This window comes from Mobula birostris, chromosome 29, assembly GCF_030028105.1.
Source record: "Mobula birostris isolate sMobBir1 chromosome 29, sMobBir1.hap1, whole genome shotgun sequence".
Lineage (NCBI taxonomy): Eukaryota > Metazoa > Chordata > Chondrichthyes > Myliobatiformes > Myliobatidae > Mobula > Mobula birostris.
In genome coordinates, this window is record NC_092398.1 from 19262463 (window position 1) to 19282323 (window position 19861).

At 46.5% G+C, this 19861-nt stretch overlaps 1 protein-coding gene across 2 annotated transcripts in view; it reads left to right on the forward strand.

The window, feature by feature from the left end:
- Nucleotides 1-18441, forward strand: part of cdc42ep5 (CDC42 effector protein (Rho GTPase binding) 5) — a 29601-nt gene extending 11160 nt beyond the window's left edge. The window contains exons 1-2 of one of the 2 annotated variants that reach the window (XM_072246371.1): nt 9630-9773; nt 10975-18441. In XM_072246371.1, coding sequence (XP_072102472.1) covers nt 11833-12573 — 741 coding nt within the window. In that variant the 5' untranslated portion in view covers nt 9630-9773; nt 10975-11832 and the 3' untranslated portion in view covers nt 12574-18441. Of the gene's footprint in view, nt 1-9629; nt 9774-10974 lie in introns of those variants that run through there. The other variant, XM_072246372.1, reaches the window with a different exon arrangement.
- Nucleotides 18442-19861: the final 1420 nt, after the last annotated feature.

Consider the following 19861-nt stretch of genomic DNA (forward strand, 5'->3'; position numbering starts at 1 on the left):
ACAGACCTCTCAGTGGGTGAACATCTGGGGGACAGTGACCACCGCTCCCTGGCCTTTAGCATTATCATGGAAAAGGATGGAATCAAAGAGGACAGGAAAATTTTTAATTGGGGAAGGGCAAATTATGAGGCTATAAGGCTAGAACTTGCGGGTGTGAATTGGGATGATGTTTTTGCAGGGAAATGTACTATGGACATGTGGTCAATGTTTAGAGATCTCTTGTAGGATGTTAGGGATAAATTTGTCCCGGTGAGGAAGATAAAGAATGGTAGGGTGAAGGAACCATGGGTGACAAGTGAGGTGGAAAATCTAGTCAGGTGGAAGAAGGCAGCATACATGAGGTTTAGGAAGCAAGGATCAGATGGGTCTATTGAGGAATATAGGGAAACAAGAAAGGAGCTTAAGGGGCTGAGAAGAGCAAGAAGGGGGCATGAGAAGGCCTTGGCGAGTAGAATAAAGGAAAACCCCAAGGCATTCTTCAATTATGTTAAGGAAAAAAGGATGAGAGGAGTGAAGGTAGGGCTGATTAGAGATAAAGGTGGGAAGATGTGCCTGGACGCTGTGGAAGTGAGCGAGGTCCTCAATGAATACTTCTCTTCAGTATTCACCAATGAGAGGGAACTTGATGATGGTGAGGACAATATGAGTGAGGTTGATGTTCTGGAGCATGTTGATATTAAGGGAGAGGAGGTGTTGGAGTTGTTAAAATACATTAGGACGGATAAATCCCCGGGGCCTGATGGAATATTCCCCAGGCTGCTCCACGAGGCGATGGAAGAGATTGCTGAGCCTCTGGCTAGGATCTTTATGTCCTCTTTGTCCACGGGAATGGAACCGGAGGATTGGAGGGAGGCGAATGTTGTCTCCTTGTTCAAAAAAGGTAGTAGGGATAGTCCGGGTAATTATAGACCAGTGAGCCTTACGTCTGTGGTGGGAAAGCTGTTGGAAAAGATTCTTAGAGATAGGATCTCTGGGCATTTAGAGAATTATGGTCTGATCAGGGACAGTCAGCATGGCTTTGTGAAGGGCAGATCATGTCTAACAAGCCTGATAGAGTTCTTTGAGGAGGTGACCAGGCATATAGATGAGGGTAGTGCAGTGGGTGTGATCTATATGGATTTTAGTAAGGAATTTGACAAGGTTCCACATGGTAGGCTTATTCAAAAAGTCAGAAGGCATGGGATCCAGGGAGGTTTGGCCAGGTGGATTCAGAATTGGCTTGCTTGCAGAAGGCAGAGGGTGGTGGTGGAGGGAGTACATTCAGATTGGAGGATTGTGACTAGTGGTGTCCCACAAGGATCTGTTCTGGGACCTCTACTTTTCGTGATTTTTATTAACGACCTGGATGTGGGGGTAGAAGGGTGGGTTGGCAAGTTTGCAGACGACACAAAGGTTGGTAACGTTGTAGATAGTGGAGAGGATTGTCAAAGATTGCAGAGAGACATTGATAGGATGCAGAAGTGGGCTGAGAAGTGGCAGATGGAGTTCAACCCGGAGAAGTGTGAGGTGGTACACTTTGGAAGGACAAACTCCAAGGCAGAGTACAAAGTAAATGGCAGGATAATTGGTAGTGTGGAGGAGCAGAGGGATCTGGGGGTACACATCTACAGATCCCTGAAAGTTGCCTCACAGGTAGATAGGGTAGTTAAGAAAGCTTATGGGGTGTTAGCTTTCATAAGTCAAGGGATCGAGTTTAAGAGTAGCGATGTAATGATGCAGCTCTATAAAACTCTGGTTAGGCCACACTTGGAGTACTGTGTCCAGTTCTGGTTGCCTCACTATAGGAAGGATGTGGAAGCATTGGAAAGGGTACAGAGGAGGTTTACCAGGATGCTGCCTGGTTTAGAGAGTATGCATTATGATCAGAGATTAAGGGAGCTAGAGCTTTACTCTTTGGAGAAAAGGAGGATGAGAGGAGACATGATAGAGGAGTACAAGATAATATGAGGAATAGATAGAGTGGATAGCCAGTGCATTTTCTCCAGGGTACCACTGCTCAATACAAGAGGACATGGCTTTAAGGTAAGGGGTGGGAAGTTCAAGGGGAAGATTAGAGGAAGGTTTTTTACTCAGAGAGTGGTTGGTGCGTGGAATGCACTGCCTGAGTCAGTGGTGGAGGCAGATACACCAGTGAAGTTTAAGAGACTACTAGACAGGTATATGGAGGAATTTAAGGTGGGGGCTTATATGGGAGGTAGGGTTTGAGGGTTGGCACAACATTGTGGGCCGAAGGGCCTGTACTGTGCTGTACTATTCTATGTTCTATGTTCTATACAACCCTGAAATTCATTTTCTTGCAGGCATACTCAATAAACCATAATAGACTAATAACCAGAATAGAATGTGGCCGGGTTGCTCGCTCAACACTCAACCCAGCACGGATGGAAAGAATGAAAGCAGCCAGCCAGATTCGAACTTAGAACTATTTACCTCAAAGTCCAGTGCTGATGCCACTGCACCACTGGCTGGCATTCCCACTATCTGCCTCCTGCCAATCAACCAATGCTCTATCCATACTAGTATCCTTCCTGTAATACCATGAACTCTTTCCTTGTTAAGTAACCTCATGTGCAGCAGCTTATTAAAGGCCTTCTGAACATCCAAGAACACAGCATCCATGAATTCTCCTTTATCTATCCTGTTTGGTATTTCCTCAAAGAATTCTAATAGATACTTTATACTTTATACTTTATTGTTGCCAAACAATTGATACTAGAACGTACAATCATCACAGCGATATTTGATTCTGAGCTTCCCGCTCCCTGGATTACAAATATTAAATATTAAAAATAGTAAAAAATTAGTAAATATAAAAATTTAAAATATAAATCATAAATAGAAAATAGAAAAATGTAAAGTAAGGCAGTGCAAAAAAACCCAGATGCAGGTCCGGATATCTGGAGGGTACGGCCCAGATCCGGGTCAGGGTCCGTTCAGCAGTCTTATCACAGTTGGAAAGAAGCTGTTCCCAAATCTGGCCGTATGAGTCTTCAAGCTCCTGAGCCTTCTCCCGGAGGGAAGAGGGACAAAAAGTATGTTGGCTGGGTGGGTCGTGTCCTTGATTATCCTGGCAGCACCGCTCCGACAGCGTGTGGTGTAAAGTGAGTCCAAGGACGGAAGATTGGTTTGTGTGATGTGCTGCGCCGTGTTCACGATCTTCTGCAGCTTCTTTCGGTCTTGGACAGGACAACTTCCATACCAGGTTGTGATGCACCCTAGAAGAATGCTTTCTACAGTGCATCTATAAAAATTAGTGAGGGCTTTAGGGGACAGGCCAAATTTCTTTAGTTTTCTCAGGAAGTAAAGGTGCGGGTGGGCCTTCTTGGCAGTGAACCCTGCTTGGTTGGACCAAGTCAGGTCATTTGTGATATTGACCCGGAGGAGCTTAAAGCTTTTGACCTGTTCCACTTGCGCACCACCGATGTAAATTGGATCGTGCGGTCCACTACTCCTTCTGAAGTCAACAACTAATTCCTTCGTCTTGCTGAAGATAGATTTGTCAGGCAAGATATTCCCTTAAGGAAACAATGCTGACTTTGGCCTATTTTATCAGGTGCCGACAAATGTCCCAAAGCCACATCATTAACAATCGACTCCAACATCTTCCCAACCACTGAGGTCAGGCTAACTGGCCTATAATTTCCTTCCTTCTGCCTCCCTCCCTCTTGAAGAGTGGAATGACACTTGCAATTCTCCAGCCCTCTCGAATCATGCCAGAATCTAGCAATTTCCAAAGCATCGACAATCTCCCTGGCCACCTCCTTCAGAACCCTGTGGTGTAGTCCACCTTCAGACCTTTCAGCTTTCCAAGCACCTTCTCATTAGTAATAGCAATTGCACTCACTTCTGCTCCCTGACACTCTCAAACATCTGGCATACTGCTCGAGTCTTCCACAGTGAAGATGGATGCAAAATACTTATTTAATTCCTCCACCATTTTGTTGTCCCCCATTGCTACCTCTCCAGCACAATCTTACAGCAGTCTGATATCTACTCTCAGCTCTCTTTTACTCTTTAAATATCTGAAAACACTTTGTTGTCCTCTGATATTATTGGCTAGCTTACCTTCTTGTGGCTTAATTAGTTGCCTTCTGTTGGTTTTTAAAAGTTTCCCAATCTTTTACTTTCTCATTGATTTTTAGTTCTATTACACACCCTCTTTTTTCTAAGTTCAAAGTAAGTTTATTATTGAAGTACATATAACCCTGAGATTCATTTTCTTGCAAAATATGGATAATAGAAAGCTAACCATAATAAAATCAATGAAATGTCACACTAACTTGGGTGTTCAACCAGTGTCTATAAGACAACAAACTGGGAAAATCCAAAAAGAAAGAAATAATAATAAAAAATAAGTAATAAATATCAAGAACATGAGATAATGAGTCCCTGTAAGTGTTTCCATATGTTGTGGGAACATCTTAATAATTGGACAAGCGAAGTTGACTGAAGTTATCCCCTTTGGGCGAACAGCCTGATGGTTGAGGGGTAGTAACTGTTCCTGAACCTGCTGGTGTGAGTCCTCAGCCTCCTGTACCTTCTTCCTGATGACAGCAGTGTGAAGAGAGCATGTTCTGGGTGGTGGATGCTGCTTTCCTGTGACCACTTTTCATGGAGATGTGCTCAAGGTCTGGGAGGGTCTTACTCACTATGGACTGGTTCATATTCATTACTGCTTTCCTGTGACAATTCTTCATGCAGATGTGCTCAAAGGCAGGGAAGGCTTTGCCCGTGATGGACTGGGCTGTACCCCCCCAATTTTTTTTTATAGAATTTTCCATTTAAGGGCTTTGGTGTTTCTAAACCAGGCCATGATTTAGTCAGTCAATATATATACTATACTATACTGTCCAGTATACATCTATAGACGTTTATCAAAGTTTTAGGTATCGTGCCAAATCTCCACAATCTCCTAAGGAAGTAGAGGCACTGCAGTGCCTTCTTTGTAATTACACTTACATACTGGTCCCAGGACAGGTTCCCCAAAATAACAACACTGAGGAATGTAAAGTTCCTCACCCTCTCTACCTTTGACCTTACAAGGTGGACTGTCTCATGGACCTCTGGTTTCCTCCTCCTGAAGTCAATAATCAGCTCCCTGGTCTTGCTGACATTGAGTGAGAGGTTGTTGTTAGTCATAGTCATAGTCATGCTTTATTGATCCCGGGGGAAAATTGGTTTTCGTTACAGTTGCACCATAAATAATAAATAGTAATAAAACCATAAATAGTTAAATAGTAATATGTAAATTATGCCAGGAAATAAGTCCAGGACCAGCCTATTGGCTCAGGGTGTCTGACCCTCCAAGGGAGGAGTTGTAAAGTTTGATGGCCACAGGCAGGAATGACTTCCTATGACGCTCAGTGTTGCATCTCGGTGGAATGAGTCTCTGGCTGTATGTACTCCTGTGCCCAACCAGTGGATGGGAGACATTGCCCAAGAAGGCATGCAACTTGGACAGCATCCTCTTTTCAGACACCACCGTGAGAGAGTCCAGTTCCATCCCCACAACATCACTGGCCTTACGAATGAGTTTGTTGATTCTGTTGGTGTCTGCTACCCTCAGCCTGATTTTCAGTCTTCCTCCTATGTGCTAATTCATCACCACCTTTGATTTGTCCTATGAAGTGTGTTGTCACCAAACTTGAATATGGCATTGGAACTATGCTATTATGTTTTTTTTTACTTCCCTTATTAGTTGTGTCACCCTGCCTTTAGAGTTTTTTTCTTCTTTGGGATGCATATATCCTGTGCCTTCCAATTTTATCTCAGAAGTTCCAGCCATTACTGTTGTGCCATGTCCATGCTATTGTCCCCTTGTGATCAAATTTGGCCAGCTCCTCCCTCATGCCTCTATAGTTTCCTTTACTCCACTGTAATACTGATACATCTAATACTAATACTGAGTTGGGAGTTGGGAGTTGGGATGTAATGTTGAAATTGTACAAGGCATTGGTGAGGCCAAATTTGGAGTATTGTGTACAGTTCTGGTTACTGAATTATAGGAAAGATGTCAATAAAATTGAGAGAGTACGGAGGAGATTTACTAAAATTTTGCCTGGGTTTCATCTCCTAAGTTACAGAGAAAGGTTGAACAAGTTAGGTTTTTATTCTTTGGAGCGTAGAAGGTTGAGGGGGGACTTGATAGAGGTGTTTAAAATTATGAGGGGGATTGATAGAATTGACGTGGATAGGCTTTTTCCATTGAGAGTGGGGGAGATGAAAACAAGAGGACATGAGTTGAGATTTAATGGGCAAAAGTTTAGGGGTAACATGAGGGGGAACTTCTTTACGCAGAGAGTGGTAGCTGTGTGGAACGAGCTTCCAGCAGAAGTGGTTGAGGCAGGTTCGATGTTGTCGTTTAAAGTTAAATTGGATAGATATATGGACAGGAAAGGAATGGAGGGTTATGGGCCAAGTGCAGGTCAGTGGGACTGGGTGAGAGTAAGAGTTCGGCACAGACTAGAAGGACCAAGATGGCCTGTTTCCGTGCTGTAATTGTTATATGGTTATATCTGACTTTGGATTCTCCCTCTCAAATTGCAAGGTGAAGTCTTTCATATTGTGATCAGTCCCCTAACGGTTCCTTTACCTTAAGCTCCCTAATCAAATCTGGTTCATTACCTAACTCCCACCCAGAATTGCCACACCCTAGTGGGCTCAACCATAAACTGCTCTAAAGAAACCATCTCATAGACATTCTACAAATTCTCTCCCTTGGAATCTAACACCAACCTTTGCATATTGGAATCCCCCATGAGTATTGTAGCGTTGCCATTTTTACATGCTTTTACTATCTCCCATTGTAATTTGTAGCCCACATTCTGGTCTGTATATAACTCCCATCAGTGTCTTTTCACCCTTATAGTTGCTTAGCTCTATCCAGAAGGATTCTACATTTTCTGCTCATGTGTCACCTGTCTTGAAGGATTTCATTTCACATTTTACCAAAAGAGCCACCCCACATCTTCTACCTACCTGCCTGTCCTATTGATACAATTTGTAGCTTTGGATGTTAAGTGCCCAACTATAATTTTCTTTCAGCCAGGACTCAGTGATGCCCATAATGTCATACCTGCCAATCTATAACTGTGCTACATGACCTTGTGAATGCATGGCAGAGGAACTGCTGCAGGGGCAGGGCTTCAGGTTTCTAGATTATTTACCTTATCCTGTGTACTGTGTGCATTCAAAGATAAAAACAGTTCTGTATTCATCACTGTTTTTTGATTTTGTCCCATGTTACACCTTAACTCATCCCACTGACTGTAATTTTGCCCTGTCATCTGCCTGTCCTTCCTCACAGTCTCATGACACTTTGTTTGTAAACCAACTACCCCATCCTCAAGCCCATCACTCTGGATCCCATCCCCCTGCCAGTTTAAATTAAAACCCTTGCCAAATGCTCAAGCAATCCTGTCTGCAAGGATATTAGTCCCATTCCGGTTCAGTTGTAACCCGTCTCTTTTGTATGGGTCATAACTTCCCCAGAACAGATTGCAATGATCCAGAAACCTGAAGACTTGTCCCCTGTACCAGTTCCTCAACCATGCATTCACCTGCCGAATCATCCTGTTTTTACCCTCACTGGCACGTGGCACAGGCAGCAATCCAGAGATTACTACCCTGAAGCTCCTGCATTCTACTCAACTCTCTAAATTCTCTCTTTCAGGACCTCCTCCCTTTTCCTACCCATGTCATTGGCACCAATATGTACCAAGACCTCTGGCTGCTCACCCTCCCCTTTAGAATGCCGTGGACGTCCCTGACCCTGACACCTTGGAGGCAATGTACCAACCGGGTGTCTCCGTTGCTCCCACATTATCTCGTGTCTGCACCCCAAACTATGGAATCTCCAATCACTACTGCAATTTTCTTCTCCCACTTCCCTCCTGAGCCACTGTTCCAGTCACTGTGGCTCCCCCTTTGTTCAAGTTTATCACTGTTACAGGCATAACATACATGGGGTAAAAATGCTCTGACAATTTACTTTTGGCTGCAGCACCACATTTCATTATGAGATGAGGACAAACATAAATTAACTGAAATTTTATATTATGTACTATGTGTGTGCAAGGGTGCTGTGTATCGATGTGTGGTTCTGAGTGGGTTTATGTCTATGTGACTGTGCGTGTGAGATAGTTTGACTCATTATTTGTGTCTGTGCCTGTGTGAGTATACATCTAAGAGTGTTTGTGTGAGTGTGTGTCTGTGTGTGTGTGTGTGTGTGTGAGAGAGAGAGAGAAAGAAAGAGGGAGGAAGACAGTATATCTGTGAAATTGTGTGTATATGAGACAGAGAGACTGTGAGGAAAAGATAGAGGGTCTGAGTGTGAGTGTGTGAGAGAGGAAGGGAGAGGAGAAATTCAGAGTTTGTATCAGAAAGGGTGTATGTGAGAGAATTTTGATGAGAAAGTCTGTGTGAGAGTCCTTGAGAAAGAGACTAGGGAAAGAGTGTGTGTGAGAGAGAGAGAGACTGTGTGAGAAATACAGACTGAGTGTGTGAGACAGACTGAGAGTGTGTAAGAGAGCCTGAGTCTGTAAGAGAGAGTGTGTAAGAGAGAAACTGAGTGTGTGTAAGAGTGAGATTGTGTGTGAGAGAGACTGAGTCTGTGAGAGAAACTGAGTGTGTGTGAGACTGAGGGTACGAGAGAGACTATGAGTGTACATGAGAGATAAAGACATTATGTGTGTGAGGGGCAGACTGCAAGTGTGAGTGAGAGAGTCTGTGTGCGTGTGAGATAGAGAGACTGAGCGTGTGTGAGAGATAGAATGTGTATGTGTGAGAGAGATTGAGTGTGTGTGAGAGAGAAAGAGATTGTGAGTGCATGTGAGAGAACATGAGAGAGAGAAATACTGAGTGTGTGTGAGAGAGACTGGATGCATGTGTGAAATAAACTGTCACTGTGTATGTGTGTGTGAGAGAGACTGTGAGTGTGTGTGAGAGACTGAATGTTTGTGAGAGGGAGACTGAGTGTGTGTGTGAGCAGCTGTGTATCTGCAAGAAAGATTATGAGTGTGTGTGAGGGAGAGACTGTGTGACAATGTGTGAGATAGACTGGAATGTGAGGGGGAGACTGATTGTGAGAGAGAGTATGTGTATTTGTGAGAGACTGTGCGTTAGAGAGAGACATTGTGTGTGAGATAGAATGAGTATGTGTGTATGAGAGAGACGAGGAGGCTGTAGTTCAGATAGAGAGACTTTATATATGTGAGAGAGACTGTGTGTGTAGGTGTATGAGGTAGAAAGACTATGAACACGAATGACAGATCGTTGTTAGAAAGTGAGGACTGTGTGAGAGAAACAGACGTCTGTATGTGTGTGTAAGAGAGAGATTCTGTGTGCTGTGTCACTATGACAGTGAGACTGCATTATGAGTGGGAGAAACTATGCGGGAGAGTGAGTGAGAGACTGTGTGAGAGATTGACAGCGAATATGTGAGTGTGAGAGAGAAAAAGAGAGACTGAGAGATTGTATGTGTGTGAGAGAGACAATGTGTACGAGGGAGATTCTGTGCGTGAGTGTGAGTGAGAGACAATCCCTTCCCTGTCACTACCGCATTCCAGGCGCTGAGCTGCCAGGTTGCAGTGGATCCGCACAGGATACGCTGACGTGCCCCGCCAGGCCAGGAAGGGGAGGCGGTGTCCAGTTCTTTTCCTGTGTGGGATCCATAAGGAAGTGGGAGAGAGAGAGAGAGAGAGAGAGGGAGAGAAAGAAAAGCGGCGTAAGAGAAGGACAAAATGTGGGAATGTCCGAGGCCGGAGCGGCTCCGGGTGAGTGAGTGAGTGAGTGACCGACGGAGAGGGGGAGAACGACGGGGACATACTCTCCACAAACTTCCCGCAAGTTCCAGGAGGCGAGGAGGGAGGGCGAGGGAACCGGTCGGGAACATGTGTTGTAGGGTGTGGGGCTGCCGGCGTTCCGTGTCCGAGACCCCTCCAATTGAGGGAGAGTAAGGAGGAGAGGGGAGGCGAGGAGGGGATGCGGAGGGATGGGAGACGGGGACAGGGGAAGGGAGAACGCAGTTGTTTCTGGGACGGAAGTAGGGGAATGGGACCGGCATGGGTGGGGAGAAGGAAAGCACCTTCGTCCGCCTGAACTATTTCCCTCCCTCTCTGTCTCTGTATCAAATCTCTCTCTCTCTCTCTCTCTCTATTTCTCTTTCTCTCTCTATCTCTATCTCTCTCTATCTGTCTCTCTTTCCGTCTCTAGTCGCACCACCCCCTCTCTCGCTTCTCCCTCTCTATCACGTTCTCTGTCTCTCTCCCTCTATCTCCCTTACTCTCTCCTCCATATTTATCTCAGCATCCAACAATTTTCTAACTTTTTCCCTCCGTTTTCTGCCGCTCTTATTTTCTACCTCACTATATGCCGCTCTCCCTTCTCCTCCCCACCTCTTCCCTTCCTCCCCTCAAGCCCTCTCGTCCAAACCCCTCTCTTCCCACACTTTCCTCTCTCTCCATCCATCTTCCCCTCTCTCCCCGTCACCCCCTACTCACACTTCACCTCTCCCCTATAAGCCCTCTCCCCTACCAATGCCCCCAATGTTTCTGCCCAAAACTCTCCCTTCTCTTTCCCTCCTGCTCCCCCACTCCCCCCTCTCTCAATCCTCTCCCCTCACGCTCATGCGTCTCTCTACCTGCATCTCTCTCATCTTTATCCCACCTCCCCTCCTCCTTTCTTGACCTCCTCTCTTTCCTCACAACCCCACCGTTCTTCCCCCTCTCTGTCTCTTCTCCCTCTGTCCCCATCCTCCTCACTCCTCATTTTCATTTCTTCCTCGATCTCCCCTTGTCCTCACTTCTCCACCTACCCCCATCTCTCCCCCTCAGTCTTTATCCCGTCTCCCCTCCTCCTGTCTCTCTTCTTTCCTCTCCCATTTTTCTCTCCCCTGTCTCTCCACAACCCCACTGCCTCCCCCCTCCCTGCCCCTCTCTCTCTCCCCCCTCTGAGCCTCTTCCTCTGCTGTTCCAGCTTCACACCATGTGACCCCTGCTGGCCCAGGAGGTGCCGTAAGGCGACACGGCAAGGAAAAGGAGCAAGAGAACGAAGCAAGAGGCCATTCCTGCAGCAGCTGGCGGGTCGAGTGGAGGAAAAAGCAGAGGACTGACTAGAGAACCAGGGGAGGCGAGGGCAGAACCCCTGCACCCCCCGCCAGTGCCTCTTGCCCGACCTCAACGTCACAATCTGTGAGAGTGGTGGGGAACGTGTGGGATTAAATTTACCTATCACTGATCTACAGCTGCATTGGGCAAGGGGGAACACCCTGATAGTACTGGGACCTCCTGGAGGAAGGGGCTTGACACCCTGTCACCGGGACGCTGCCTGTGACGGACAGCCCCCGTCTGGGGCCCAAGGGACATACGGTACAACCTTGTCACATTTGTGAGGAGTCTCGGCCGTCGACCTGTCACCGTCCCCGTGAGCGGTTCTCCTGGGAGACGTCTGATCTCACAGACGCAGTCATATACACAGATACTCTCACATGCACAAACACAGGTAGACAGACAGACGCAGATGCACGCAGGTTTATAGGCACACGGGTAGACAGATCGACTCAGGAATAAAGGCACACGTACACACACACACACACAAACTCAGGCAGATAGACATACAGGCAAACGAGAAACATACAGGCAAGTGCATTCACAGGGAGAGGGAAAAAGATACAGGCAGACAGGGAGAGAGGCACGCACAGGCGGGGACACACACACACACAAACACACACACACATAGAGAGACATACATAGGTGAACACGAACACAGGCAGACACAGACAGACACACAGACACACACACACATAAACAGGCGGACGTCACAGGTACCGCAGCGATGCCTATCCTGAAGCAGCTGGCCCCCCAGCAATCAAAGCGGCGTTCCCGGCCGGACCTGACCCGGGAGATGATCAGTGCCCCGCTGGGGGACTTCCGCCACACCATGCACGTGGGCCGAGGCGGGGATGCCTTCGGTGACACCTCCTTCCTCGGCAGTCGCCCACCGACCTCCCCCGCTGCCAGCTCCCCGTCCACCCTACAACCCCTTCCCGAGGAAGAGGTGGGAGGAGAAGAGGGAACTGCACCGCCCCCACTCACACCAAAGGGAGGGGCGGGAGAGGATGAGGAGGGAAGGGTCCGGCCCGGAACCTCGCCTGGGGGGATGGCTCTGAGGCGCACTGACTCCGTGCTCTCCTTCCACGTTGACCTGGGACCCTCAATGCTGGGGGATGTGCTGGGAGTGATGGAGATAGGGGGGCCTCCCCAGGGACCCCAATCACCAGGAGAGCAGGGTCCTGGGACCCCTCCCAGAGTGGGGGAAGGGGAGGAGAGCGAGTGGAGTGGGAGGGAGGGTTTGAGGGAAGAGGAGGAGGACAGTGTGAAGGGCAAAGGTGAGGTAGAGAGGAAGGAGGGGGAGTGGAGGGAGGGTGAGGAGGAGAGGAGAAATGGGGAGAGGGAGGAGAGGAGTGGCTCTATCCCCAAGAAAGTTGAGGAGGAGGAGGAGGAGGAGGAGGAAGATGAGGGGGGTGAGTGTTACACCTTTGATGAGGAGGAACAGGATGATGAAATACACGTGTAGGACAAGTCCCGACTCCACTCTCCCCCCCAAACCATTATGGGCTTAGCAAGCTGACCACTCACTCTCTAAAGGGTTGGTGTCAGTGGGGGGGTCTAGCGGGGTGTGGGTCTTTACTTATCTTCCTCCTATTTATCGTTGGGGAGCCCCCAGTCCCGGGACTGTGCTTGGAGGAACCTTGTGTTGGGTCGACCTCTGGGAGTGTGCGATGGGAGGTGCAGAGGGAGCTTCTCACTGTGTCAGACACTGCACTGTGTGATAGGATGGTATCGGGGGAGCTTCACTCGGTGTCAAAATTTGGGAGAGGGTTACAGGAGGGTGTCAAGGGAAGTCCACTCTGTGTCCAAACATGGGAGTGAATGATGGGATGGTGCGGAGGGAGCTTCATTGGATTGGGTGATGGGATGGTGCAGAGGGAGATTCACTCTGTGTCTGACCCTGTGAGTGGGTGATAGATGGTGCAGAGGGAGCTTCACTCTGGGTCTGACCCTGTGAGTGAGTGTTAAACGGTGTGGAGGGAGCTTGTCTCTGTGTCCGACCCTGGGATTGGGTGATAGGACAGCACGGAGGGAACTTCACTGTGGCCGACCATTGGATTGGGTGAAAGGACAGTGCGGCGGGAACTTCAATCTATGTCTGACCCTGGGACTGGGTGATAGGATAGTCGGAGGGATCTATATTCTGTCTCTGATTGATTCGGGAACAGTATCTATCTGTAACTTTGACAGTCTTCCACCATATGTCTGTTCCTTTCCATTACCTGCTGTTATTATGTTCATAACCTCAGACATTTTGAGTCATTTTATTGCCTGTGACATTTTTAAAAGAGACTATGTTGAAATATATTCTTGCTAAACACTGAGATGGCTGTTTGGTTATATATGACAGGCTTCTGTTTAGTGCTGTGGGGCAGTGATGATCTCTTTATCCAACTGTGGTAAAGCATCCGTCAGCAGAATTGACCACATAGGTATGTCAACAAATGCTGTAGAAAGCCAATAGTTCACAATGGTTTTCCCCAAAAAGCATTTTTTTAATCCAGACTATTAATGTTACTCATTAATATTCTAAAACCTTTTGATTAACTTTTTTTTAGGAGTTTAGTTGCAGTATAAGTTTTCCTGTTTAAAGGGAGCGGGTGATGGGATCCCGGAGGGTTTAAAGGGAGTGAGAAAAGGGATCCTCAGTGGATATAAACGGAACGGGAAATGGAATTCTGGTGAGGTTAAGGCGAGTGGGAGAAGGGGACCCGATGGGTTTAAAGGAGTGGGAAACAGTTCCTGGTGGGCTTAAAGAGAGCGGGAAGCAAGGTCTCTTTGGGTTTAAAGTGAGTGAGAATTGGGGTCCTGGTGGGTTAAAAGAACCAGGAAACGAGGCTCCAGTGAGTTTAAAGGGAGCAGGAAACAAGGCCCCAGTGGATTTAAAGGAAGTGGGTGACAGAGACCCAGTAGGTTTAAAGCAAGCGGGAAATTGGCCATAGAGTAAGGATACAGGGACTGATAGTTGGGGTCCCAGTGAGTGCAAAGAGATTGTGAAACGGGGTCCCGTGTGTGTAAACAGAACGGGAAAAGACGGGGCTGTCCCAGGAGGTGAGGGTCCTACGTGATGGATACCGCCTTCTTGAAGCACCGCTTTTTGGAGATGTCCTCGATAGTGGGGAGCGTAGTGTCCATGATGGTGCTGGCCGAGTCGACAGCCCTCCGCAGCCTTTTTCGATCCTGTGCATTGGAGCCTCTATATCAGGCAGTGATGTGACCAGCCCGAATGCTACAGTCTTCGGGGACATACCAAATTATCCCAAACTCCTAACCAAGTAGAGCCAATCGACTGCCTTGAAAGTGCTATTGCAGGTGGATAGGGTCATAAAGAGAGTTTTGGCACATTATCCTCCATGAATTAGAGTACTGAATACAGGAGTAGGGATGTTATGTTGAAATCGTATAAGGCATTAGTGAGGCCTAATTTGGAGTACGGTGTGGAGTTCTGGTCACCCACCTACAGGAAAGATAGCAATAAGATTGAAAGAGTACAGACAAGGATGTCGTCAGGAACTTGGGACCTGAGTTATACGGAAGGTTGTCAAGAACAATCATGTTCATGAGATCATGACTGCCTACGTCATACGATGAGGCACATAATGATGATGATGAGTAGGTTAGGATTTTATTCCCTGCAGTGTAGGAGGATGCAGAGAGACACACATAAATTTATCAGTGGTATAAATAGAGTAAATGCAAGCAGGCTTCTTTCCAGTGAGGTTGGGTGGGACTACAATTAGAGGCCATAGGTTGGTTAATGGTGAAAGGTGAAAAGTTTAAGGAGAACATGAGGGGGGGGTTCTTTACTCAGAGGGAGTGGCGAGTGTGGAGCGAGCTGTAGGTGAAAGTGGTGGAAGAGGGTTCAATTGAAACACTTAAGAGAAGGTTGGACAAGAACATGGATGGGACGGCGATGGTCTGGGTACGGGTCGATGAGACTAAGCAGAATAACAGTCTGGCACAGACTGGATGAGCCGAACGGCCCGTGTCTGTGGTGTCTTGCTCGACGACTCCAGAGACACCAGCATGCCTTTTCTGTGATTGCATCAATGTACTGGCCCAGGACAGATCGTCTGAGATGCAAACCAGCAACAATAACGAAGTTTACAGCAGGGTTCAGATCAGCTGGGAAGGTAAATTAAGGTAACATAAATGCAAGAGATTCTGCAAATGCTGGAAACCCAGGCAGGATCTGGTCGTCAATTCAACTCCCCATTCCCAATGCACAGTTTCCTCTATTGCCGCGGTGAGGCCAGTCACACGTTGGATGAGCAGCACCTCAGATTCCGTCTAGGTAGCCTCCATCCTGATGGCACGAACATCAATTTCTGTATCTTCTGGTGACTCCTTTCCCCTCTCCTCTCCTTTTTTCCATTCTGGCTCCCCTCTTACCCCTTCTCTTCTCACCTGCCATCACCTCCCTCTGGTACCCGTTCTCCTCTTTCTCCCATATTTCACTCTGCTCTCCTATCAGATTCCTTCTTCAGACTTTTACCTTTTCCACCTATCGTCTCCCAGTTTCTCACTTCATCCCCACTCCCCTCCCTTCCCCCTCACCTATTTTTACCTAACACTTGCCAGCTTGTACTTCCTTTTCCTCACCCCCACCTTCTTATTCTACCTCCCCCACTTCTTTTACATCCCGAAGAAAGGGTCTCAGCCTGAAATGTTGACTGCTTATTCCTCTCCATAGATGCTGCCTTACATGTTGGGCTCCTGCAGCATTTTGTGTGTGTGCTATGTTAAATTCAGACAAGTTCAGACAGGAAGTTATGTTGCGGCTTGATAACATTCAGGAGTTTAACTCTGACAAGTGCGAATTGGTGCATTTTATAAACACAAGATGCTACAGATGCTGGAAACCCGCATACAAAATTCTGGAGGAGCTCACACATTAACCCTTTCATTCCCAGGATAATTCTTATAAACCTTTGGACTTTCTTGAATGCCAAAGTTCAAAGTAAATTTATTATCAAAGCTCATATTCAGTATGTCACCATATACGACTCTGAGATTCATTTTCTTGCAGGCATACTCAGTAAACCCTTAACAAAACAATAACCATAATAGAATCAATGAAAGACCGCACCAACTATGCAAGTATAAAAATAAATAATGATAAACAATAATTATTGCGAACATAAGATGAAGGTTCCATCGGAAATACCTGCAGGTTGTGGGAATGTCTCAGTGAAGTTATCCCCGCTGGCTCAGGAGCCAAATGGCTGAGGGGTGATAACTGTCCCTGAACCTGGAGCTGTGAGTCCTGAGGCTCCTGTACCTTCTTCCTGGTGGCAGCAATGAGAAGAGAGCCTGACCATAAGACATAAAAGCAGAATTAGGCCATTCGGCCCATTGACTCTGTTTCGCCATTTCATTATTGCTGATCCATTTTCCCTTCCAATCCCAATCTCCTGTCTTCTCCCCGTAACATTTCATGCTCTGAATAACCAAGAACCTATCAACCTCTGCTTTAAATACACCCAATGACCTGGCAACAAATTCACAAATTCACCACTCTTTGGTGAAAGAAATTCCGGCTCATCTCCATTCTAAATGGACGACCCTCTATTCTGAGCCTATGCCCTCTGGTCATAGACACCCCCACCATAGGAAACAACCTCTCCTGGGTGATGGGGGTCCCTAATGAAGAATTGTAGTTTCCTGTGACAGCTCTCTGTGTAGATGTGCTCAATGGTGGGGAGCTTCACCCAGTATTCTTTTTGAGATATGGGTCCTAAACGAGCCTGCGAGAGGAAGCAGTCAAGGCAGGAGATCTTGGGCAGCATGGACTGGTTGGGCTGAAAGGCCTGTTTCTGTACTGCATGACTTAGTTCAGGTTATCATCATTCAACTACACACCTACACATCTAACGGAAACATTGTGCCTCTGGGGCCAAGGTGCAAACACAGTGCATAGGTCTTAAACTTCAGTTAAGTCAGGAGACTGTGTTGCAGCTTGATGAAACTCTAGTTAGGCTGCAGTTGGAGTATTATATACAGTTCTGGCCACCCAGTTATAGGAAGGATGTCAAAGCTTTGGAGAGGGTGCATAAGAAGTTTACCAGATTGCTGCCTGTATTAGAGGGCATGTGCCATAATGAGAGGATGGACAAACTTGAGTTGCTTCCTCTGGAGTGGCAGAGGCTAAGAGGAGATCTGATAGATATTGATAAGATTATGTGAGTGATAGACAGAGAAACATCTTTCTCCCGGGGCTGAAATGGCTAAAACCAGAGGGCATTCATTTTAGGTAAGGGGGTAATTTCAAAGGAGATGTGAGGGGCATGTTTTTTGACACTGTGTGGTGGGTGCCAGGAATGTGTTGCCTGGGGTGGGGGTAGAGACAGATACTTTTTAAAAATTTGTTAGTTTGTACTACCTATGTTAATTTAACTATTTAATAGACACATATATACTTAATGTAACTCAGTTTTTTTCTATATTTATTTATCATGTATTTTATTGTACAGCTGCCATAAAGTTAAAACATTTCACGACCTATGACAGTGATATTCAATCTGTTTCTGACTCTGACTTTTAAAAGACATTTGGATAGGGACATGAATGCCTCTACTTCCTTAGGAGTTTTCAGAGATACGGAATAACATCTAAAACTTTGACAACGTTCTGTAGCTGTGTAGTCTGGCTGCATCACACCTTGGTATGGAAACACCAATGCCCTTGAATGGACAATCTTACAAAAAGTAATGGACACTGCCCAGTCCATCACAAGTACAGCCCTCCCAGCCACTGAGCATGTCTACAGCCGGTGCTGCATTACAGCAGCACCATCAGCAGGAACCACACCACTCAGGACGTGCTCTCTTCTCACTGCTGCCATCAGGAGGAAGGTACAGGAGCCTCAGTACTCACACCACCAGGTTCAGAAACAGTTATTACCCCTCAACCATCAGCAAAGGAGACAACTTCATTCAACTTCACTTGCCTCATCATTGAAATGTTCCCACAACCAATGGACCCACTTTCAAGAACTGTGCAGATCATGTTCTCATTATTGATTATTTATTTATTATTATTGTTTCTTCTTTTTGTATTTGCAGTTTGTTGCCTTCTGCACTCTGATCGAACACCCTAGTTGGGTGGTCTTTCATTGATTCTGTTATAGTTATTATTCTGTAGATTTGTTGAGAATGCCCACAAGAAAATTAACCTCAAGGTTATATATGGTGACATATATGTACTTTATTAGGAACATTTACTTTGAACATGAGGAAAATGGAAGATTATGAACATTGTGTAGGCATAAAGGATTTGTTTAGTTGGCCATGTGATTACTAATTGAAAACACAAAATAATCTGCAGATGCTGGGGTCAAAGCAACACTCACAACACGCTGGGGGAACTCAACAGGTCGGGCAGCATCCGTGGAAGAGAACCACGGTTCCAGCCCGAGACGTTGACTGTTCTTTTCCACGGAAGCTGCCCGACCTGCCGGGTTCCTCCAGCGTGTTGTGAGTGTTGATTACTAATTGAACTGGTTCAGCACAACATCGAGGGCTGGAGGGCCTGTTCCTGCACTGTCCTGTTCTACATTCCATGTTCTATATTTTTAATATAACTTTTAAAATTTAACTTTAATTAAGAGTTACAGCCCTGAACAGGGCATTCTTGCCCAACAAGCCATACTGCCCATCAGCCCAACTATTTAATCCTAGCCTAAATACAGGACAATTTACTATAACCAATTAATCTACTAACGGTACATCTTTGGACTGTGGGAAGAAGCAGGAGTATCCGGAGGAAACCCACATGCTGATAAGGAAGAGGTACAAACTCCTTATAGAAGACGCTGGAATTGAACTGCAAAATACGATGCCCTGAGTTTTAATAATATTGCTCTAACTGCTCTGCCTCTGTCACACACAACACACATACAGTCACAATATAATGTTAGCACGTCTCTCAGTGGTATTGCCTTAAGATTGACATAAAGGGCGAGGTGCATGTTTATGTAAAGCAGTATAATGTTACTGGCTCTCTTATAATAAAACAAGCAGTCATATAAATATCTGAAAGAGCAACAATAAAAGATGGAAGGTCACCAATGCAGGATCACAGCCTGTCTGTGAGTTGGGGAGTGGGAGCCAGCAGGGCATTCAGACAAGGTGTACATGTGTGCTGGGTTGCAGCAAGATGTTAAGAAGTCTAACGGCCCATGAGAAGAAGCTGTTGCCCAATCTGATAATTCTGGTTGTTGTGCTCCAGTAACTTCTGCCCGACGGCAGGAGGTCAAGGAGATTGTAGGTAGGATGGGAGGGGTCTTCAACAATACTGGAGGCACTTTTGCCATATGTCTTGAATGGTGCTGGGGTGAGGGGAAAGAAGGTGGGCAGAGAGACTCCAATGATGTTTTCAGCAGTCCTCGCTATCCACTGGAAGGTCTGGCGATCTGACGCATTGCAATTCCCATACCAGATTGTGATACAGCTGGCCAGGATACTCTCGATAGCGCTGCGATTGAAATGTGCTGAGAATGGGGCCTGGGGCCTCATTTGACTCAGTCTTCTCAAGAAGTGAAGGTCTTGCTGTGCTCTCTTGGCTGAAACAAGGTGGTTTTGAGGGACCAGTTGAGGTAGTCAGTAACATGCGCATCAATAAACTTGGTGCTCCTGACTCTCTCCGTGGAGAAGTCATGAGGTGCAGTAGGGGAGTGGTCAACGTGCACCTACCTGAAGTCCCCAAATATCTCTTCAGTAACACACACAGAAACTGCTGGAGGAACTCATCAA